This window comes from Rutidosis leptorrhynchoides, chromosome 1, assembly GCF_046630445.1.
Source record: "Rutidosis leptorrhynchoides isolate AG116_Rl617_1_P2 chromosome 1, CSIRO_AGI_Rlap_v1, whole genome shotgun sequence".
NCBI classification, from domain to species: domain Eukaryota; kingdom Viridiplantae; phylum Streptophyta; class Magnoliopsida; order Asterales; family Asteraceae; genus Rutidosis; species Rutidosis leptorrhynchoides.
Genome location: NC_092333.1, coordinates 575,841,615 through 575,849,173, shown reverse-complemented (window position 1 = coordinate 575,849,173; position 7,559 = coordinate 575,841,615). Strand labels below are relative to the sequence as shown.

The 7,559-nt window shown below is 35.7% G+C and overlaps 1 protein-coding gene and 1 pseudogene across 1 annotated transcript; one reads left to right on the top strand and one right to left on the bottom strand.

Annotated features, from left to right (window-relative positions):
• Positions 1 to 2,164: 2,164 nt before the first annotated feature.
• On the top strand, positions 2,165 to 4,420 carry LOC139845289 (heat shock cognate 70 kDa protein-like; annotated as a pseudogene).
• Positions 4,421 to 4,987: 567 nt separating this feature from the next.
• On the bottom strand, positions 4,988 to 7,134 carry LOC139882290 (cytochrome P450 81Q32-like). The gene is made up of 2 exons (XM_071866648.1): positions 6,223 to 7,134; positions 4,988 to 5,971 (listed from the first exon to the last, which is right to left on the bottom strand). The coding sequence occupies exons 1-2, from the start codon at positions 7,132 to 7,134 to the stop codon at positions 5,360 to 5,362; spliced, it is 1,524 nt and encodes a 507-aa protein (XP_071722749.1). The 3' UTR covers positions 4,988 to 5,359.
• Positions 7,135 to 7,559: the final 425 nt, after the last annotated feature.

The window sequence follows — 7,559 nt, the reverse complement described above, 5'->3', positions numbered from 1 at the left end:
TTCATCTTCGTATTGAACAATTGTCGCATGAGAAAAACCTTATTAGAAGCGGTAGGTTTCTCATACATGTTAGAGAGTGCTTTCAAGCAAGCAAACGTCGTCTTCTCATTCACAACGTTGTATGCAACGTTCTTAGCAAGTGAAAGATGAATCGCACCCAAAGCTTGACGATCCAAAAGCGTCTAATCGGCATCGCTCATGCTTTCGGGTTTGGTCTCTAACAGAGGTTGATGTAGCTTCTTTTGATACAAGTAATCTTCAATTTGCATTTTCCAAAAGTCAAAGTCTCTCCCATCGAATCGATCGATTCTAAACTTTCCGTCTTCCGCCATCGTTCCCAAAGTCGAAACCTTGTGCTCTGATACCAGTTGTAAGGATATTAGGACCCAAAACAACGCAAGTGATTCAACAAGATCACTCATCGATAGTAATTCTACAAGATTACTAACCCACTTAATGAACGAAAGATTATAAATGCAAGAAATGTAAATCGACACAAGAGATAACGTGGTTATATGCAATCGTTGTGATTGCTTTAGTCCACGAACCAACTAGAGAATGTATTTACTGAATATTTGTGATGTGTATACAATGAGTTACAAGAGGGTCTATTTATAGAATGGTTTAAGGAGTAAGCTAAAAACAATTCCTTGAAGCTTCATGTGAGTTTCCTGACAGCTTCATGGAGGCTACATGTGAGTTTCTTGACAGCTGGCTACATGTGAGTTTTCTGACAGCTTCGTGGAAGCTACATGTGAATTTTCTCACAACTTCGTGGAAGCTACATGTGAGTTTCCTAACAACTTCGTGGAAGTTACTTGTGAGTTTCCTAACAACTTCGTGGAAACTTCGTGTGAGTTTCCTGGAATCTTCCCTCTAATTGTTTAAAGTTCTCCATATCTCCAACAGGTTCAACATGTGAAGTAGATAAATTTTTATCTCTCTCCAATATACTACAACTCTACAACATTCAATAACAATACATTCAAGCGAGACAAAATTTGAATGGTGAACTCCAGACGTTTATTGGTTTCATGTTAACTGAAGTAATTATTCAAATAAAAATGGGTCTCAAGTTAATTCTAGTAGGAAAAGATGAATCTAGATGGATACATGATACACTTGATGAAGGATTAACATGTTGTTGGCCATGTTGTTGGTTACAAGAGCGATCTTAAATCAACTTTATGTTTCTTGGATATTGCCTTAAAGTACATTTTGGAACCAGTGATATATTTTATTTTCTACAAATTTCACTTTTGTGGTGATATATATGTGTGGGTAACTATATTACGGAGTACTTTCTTTATGAGCTACTAACAAAGATTGTAGTAATTAACAGTTTCCTACACCTAAGTTTCAAAAACTTTTATACCATCTCTCTTACAACCTCCAAATTAATGATGCTTATAGGTATAAACAACACCCTCAACTTCATCGACAATATTACCAAACCTGACTACGTAATCTAAAACCATATAATGAACGTGTGACAAAACGTGCAACGCACGGGCTTTGCCACCTAGTATTTTGGCCTATTGGGTTTCACCGTATAATAAATAGCTAGTTGTGTTTACTTATTACGAGGTTTATTGATGTTTGTCGACACCTTTTTTTTTTTTTTTTTTTTTGCCTCCTGTCAATAAAATTTTCTGAAATCGCTAATAAGTTTGATTAAGTTAGAAGTAATGTAGATGATAAAAAAAAAACTTGATATTCAATTATTCAAATACTATATAAGTTATTAAATCTAACTTTATTCGATGTTTGTATATTCACATGTTGATTTACACCCGTGTTTATAAAGATGTGAAAATTTTTATAGATTTGAATATGATTATAAAAAATATTTTATATTAATTTCAATGTTAAAATTAATTAATAAATACTGAAGTCCGATTATTTAATTAAAATTAAAATTAATAATACGAATTACAAAAACTGTAAATAATTTTTCTACTTCTCTCATACAATAGAAGCCATATATGTATTCTGAGTCTTCAAACCGTATCTTCGGAGTAAATTAAATTAAAATACTCCGTAATACTAGTTTAAACTCTAAACCTAGTTTTCCGTTTCTATTAGTATAATTTTATATATTCACAATTCCAAAACAACGGAGTAATAAAAACTGTATATCTGCTCGTGTTATTTCGAAGGGGATATGGGAAGAACACCGGCCATCGGAATAGATTTAGGGACGACGTACTCATGTGTTGCTGTTTGGCAAAACAATCGCGTTGAAGTCATCCCTAATGAACAAGGCAATCGAACCACTCCTTCTTGCATTGCTTTTACTGACTCTGATCGTTTGATCGGTGACGCAGCAAAAAACCAAGTCACCAGGAACCCTACTAACACGGTTTTCGGTATAACTTCATTTTTATTTTATATTAAATTAATAATTAATCATCTCAATTACATAAAAACCTGTTTAGTACGGAGTATTTGAAATGGAACTGGTTAGTTTGATTCGTAAAAGAAGTAGTTTATCCATGGTTTGATACTAGTACCAATTAATTATTTAATTACAGTTTTAAGGATAAGTAATAGTAATTTTTCGTAATCATGTTTGCGACTTGTATATGATATTTTTTTGGAATTTTTCTAATTAATACAGTTAATTATAGTATGTGTTGATCATTGAACTTTGCAGATGCTAAAAGACTAATGGGAAGGAGGTATTCTGATGCGAATGTGCAGAGTGACATGAAAGTTTGGCCTTTTAAGATTGTACAAGGAGAAAATGGTAAGCCTCTGATTGAAGTATCGTATCAGGATGTTACGAAGCAGATTTCTGCGGAAGAAACTTCATCCATGGTACTAACAAAAATGAGAGAGATAGCTGATAGATACCTTAATGACAATGTGACATCAGCAGTCATCACTGTACCCGCTTATTTTAACGATCTACAACGACAGGCTACTAAAGATGCTGCTATTGTTTCCGGCCTTAATGTTTTGCGTTTGCTCAATGAACCGACTGCAGCAGCTATAGCTTACGGTCTGGACCACAAGTCTAAAATTAGTGGTGCAAGAAATGTGCTTATATTTGACTTAGGTGGTGGTACATTTGATGTGTCTCTTGTTACCATTAATAAAGGGAAGTTTGAGGTTAAGGCTTTTAGCGGTGACACTCATTTAGGGGGTGAGGATTTTGATAATCGAATGGATTTGTTGCGGAATTTTATAGGAAAGAAAAGAAAGATATTAGAACTAATCCAAGAGCGCTAGCGAGGTTGAGGGTGGGTTGTGAGAGGGCAAAGAGGATTCTCTCTTCAACTACTTTTACTACCATAGAAGTTGACTGCTTGTATGATGGTGTTGATTTTTCAGGAAAAATTACTCGGGCTAAGTTTGAGGAGTTGAACTTGGATTTCTTTAATAAGTGTATGGGAATTGTACAAAATTGTCTTGAAGATGCAAACTGGAAGAAGGAAATGGTGGATGAGGTGGTCCTGGTTGGTGGGTCCACAAGGATTCCAGAGGTTCAACAAATGCTACATGAATTTTTCGAAGGTAAAGACTTGTGCAAGACAATCAATCCTGATGAGGCTGTTGCGTATGGTGCTGCTGTTTTGGCTTCAAAGATTAGTGGTCGGGGCAATCAAATGGCTCTAGAATTCATGTTGTCTGATGTCACGCCTCTTTCACTTGGTTATTCTGCACCATGGGACGTGATGCGACTTATGATCCCAAAAAACACTCACATACCTGTAATGAGAGAGTGTATTGTCTTTACAATGGTTGACTACCAAACTAATTTTTTATTCAAGGTTTATCAAGGAGAGAGAATTAAAGGTACGGAGAACATTTATCTCGGTGAATTTAATCTTTACGATATTCCTGTAGCCCCTAGGGGTGTTACAAAAGCAAAGCTTCGGTTTGAAATTGACGTCAATGGAATTTTGAATGTTTCTGCTGAAGAATTGACTACTGGTCACAAGGAAACCATTAAAATCACCAATGATAAGAGAAGTCTTTCAAAGAAAGAAATCGAGAAGATGTTGAAAGACGCAATGAAATTCAAAGTTGAGGATCAAAACTATCGAAAGAAAGTGGAAGCCTATAACGACTTGGAGTATTACATTTATCTCATGAAAAGAAGAGTGAATGATGACAACATCAGGAAGATGCTAAGTCAGAAAGATTTGAGTAAGATAGATGATTTGGTTGATGGTGCAATGGTGTGGCTTGAAATCTATAAGCTAGCTGAAGCCGACGTGATAACAGACAAGAAAAAGAAACTGGAATGCGTCTTCAACTCGATAATTGGTCAGTTTATGTAATGCCTCTGTCTCACTAACTATTGCTTCACTGGTTGGATAATGCTTGTCACTCGTAACTCTGGTTTTTCTCTCCTTAGGTTCTTTTATGCTTTTGATATAGTAGAACATATAAAGTATAAGAGAAATAGAGGAACATAGTTAGTTACTTGGAGAAGGAAGTATTTTTTAGCTGCCTAACTGGATTATCTTGTGTTGGTTTCTGACTATTTCCTTGACCATTCCAATATACAATGCTAATGCTACTGAGGTTGATGTGAGTATATTAAGACCCCAACCAATAGACTATCTTATAAACACTTATAAATACAATGCTAATGCATCAGAATCACCAGCAGTATATATCTTCGATCTCATTCAAATATAATGCATTACATATATTATATATTTTTAGGTATGTTAGAAGTAAAGTGTCAATGGGGTTATAAGAATGTTCCAACCTTAAACTATTACTCCGTACTTACTGCATTACTGGTCTGACATTTCTCTGAGTTCTTTTGGTTCGAAATCTGGTAGGGACAATGATGTTTCTTGGTGGCAAGTAGACCCTCAATAGGTTGCAGTTAATCGAACTTTATAATTACAACCACCACCTATTGAGTATTGACCCTCCGTATCTCTACTCTGTCAGTCTGTCAGATTAAAGAGTTGGGTAAAAGTGGCTCAAGTTTATTTACAAATGCAGCATACAACATCCCAAATCGTTTATACTACTTTCGGTACTAGTAATTATTACATACAAAAATTAAATAAATAAATGCATAAATGCACCAAACTATGTTAGCCAGCCAGTAACACAACCCGACATAGCATGTTTCATCCTGTACTGAGCATGGCATGTTTCAACTCGCGTCGTACATGTTTTGATCCATTCCCCTACTCTACCAGTACACAATTAATAAAATTAAGATCAATCTAAAATATAGTAGGGCCTCTTCTATATATAATACAGTACAACAAGTTATCACATATATAGTAAATCATAATTAAATGATTACCATAAGGTATACATACTATAACTCATCTTCTTAATAACACACTGTCTAATGTAGAGAATATATTTTCCTCGGCATTTAAAATAGCAATTTAGCCATCTTTTTACGCGGTTGACACTTTGCCACCAACGGTTTAGCTCGTGGCATAGTCAATCCTGTTCCTTCGGTCATATCAATCATCTCATCGCTTGTTCGTTCCCAATCAAAGCATTGAATTAACGTACCCAATGCCAACCCGACCATACGCATTGCCAAATTTTCTGCAGGACATCTCCTCCTTCCAGCTCCAAACGGCATTAACTTATACCCAATGGTTGAACCTTCTAACCCTATAAATCTCTCTGGTTTAAACTTCTTAGCTTCTTCCCAATTCTTCGGATCATTATGCATGGCCCACACGTTCATCAGTAGCATGGTCCCACTTGGTACGTGGTACCCTCCCACCGTACAATCCTTTCTAGACTCATGAAACACAAGCGGACCAGCTGGGGTCATTCGCATAGTCTCATTTATTATGCAACGTAGATATGGAAGATTTGATATGTCTGATTCATTAAGTAGACGATCTTCGCCAACATAATTATCAATCTCATCTTGTCCTTTCTTTAGAGCTTCAGGGTTGTTTAACAAATGTGATAACATCCATTCCATGGTTCCACTTGACGTATCGGTTCCTGCTGATAATAGTACCTATCAAGTATACAGAATCAGGTTGAAAATTTTTTAGGTACTTTATGATTAAAAACAAACCGCCGTGACTGTTTTCAAACAGGCAAACAGATAAGTTTTCACCCTCTTGAGAGAAATTAAGGCCCCAACTACTAGGCTATCATAAATAATAACGATAACACTAATAATTATAGTTATTATAATTATAATAATGATAATGATCATGAATAAACAAATACTCTTGAATATACAACTTAGTGTTAGGTATTTACCTGCATTAGTCCTTTAATTAATTGATCCTCGTAATATTTAGGCTCTTTTTCTTGCAACATCAACATAACTTGAATCAAATTCTTCTTCTCATCCTTTTTCTCGATTTCCCTTTCTTCTTCAGAGCCACAAATTAGTTTTTGTTTATGTTCGTCTAGCAAACCTTGCATAAACATATCCCTTTTCCCTCTCAAATCAACAAATTTCTTCTCTAACGCCCTCCCACCCAACCACTTCCACCATGGCAAATAATCCGAAACATTGGTTGTCTCCATCAACCCGAACGTTTCCTTTACAATCTCCTTAAACCGTTGTCCCTCTTGCACATCCAACACCGAATCACCATAATACCTTTTCCCAGCAATCATCATCATCAATACATTCAACATGAGCTCAAAAAACATGGACTTCATCTCCACTATTCCATTACATTTTATCGCACTTTCATACACCCTTTTAGCCAAGAGCCTCACCTCTTCCTCACGAACCGAGTTTAAGGTTTGTAACCGATGAGCTGACAAAAGCTCAAGGATGGCTATACGACGTAGGTTACGCCAGTGATCACCATAACTTGACCAAGCAATGGTGGTGTAGTCATACCCAAGGTGTTTTCCAGCAAGCAAATGAGGACGGTTAGCGAAAGCAATATCGTTGGTGGTTAGACACTCTTCTATGGCGTCTGGAGACGAAACCAACAAGGTTTTACGACTACCAAACTGAAGCATGAGTACTGGACCATAACGGTTCGAGAGTTTACCCAAGGCTCGATAAAGAGGACTTTTAACAAGATAAAGATGACCAACTATGGGTAAGCATGGGAATGGGCTAGGGGGTAAGTTTTTATTTTTTTCAAGGACTATTTTAGTAATCCATATGAATGCAACGATGGAGAGAATTACATAAAAAGGAACCATGTTGGTTCTATGATTGTTTGTGTGTAGATTTGATTTATGGAGTACAACATATTTATAATAAGATACTACATATGAGTTATTGCTAAGAAAACGGTGCCCGGGTAGGTTGACTTTATTACTCCGTAATTTATATGTAACACTTATTTAAATGAAAAACGAAGTATAAGTTGTATTGTACACCATGAGTTGTTTATCTTTATGATTATGTAATATATATTTTGTGGCACAACATGCAGATGAGGATCATTGTAAACGGTAAGAATTACTATTACTAATATAACTAATAGACAAAATTTGTCTTATTAGTTATGAATAGTACTATTTACTATTTCATTTTCCACACACCCAACTCCATAACTTTCATTAAAATACAAATCGAACCCCTCATTTTATAGTACTATTTAATATTTCATTTTTCACACACC

Bases quoted from the DNA above. Each gene is read 5' to 3' on its own strand.
- LOC139882290 (XM_071866648.1), bottom strand. From the start codon at position 7,134: ATGGTTCCTTTTTATGTAATTCTCTCCATCGTTGCATTCATATGGATT. The intron at 5,972-6,222 runs GTAAATACCTAA...TATACTTGATAG, and splicing joins TAATTAAAGGACTAATGCAG to GTACTATTATCAGCAGGAAC.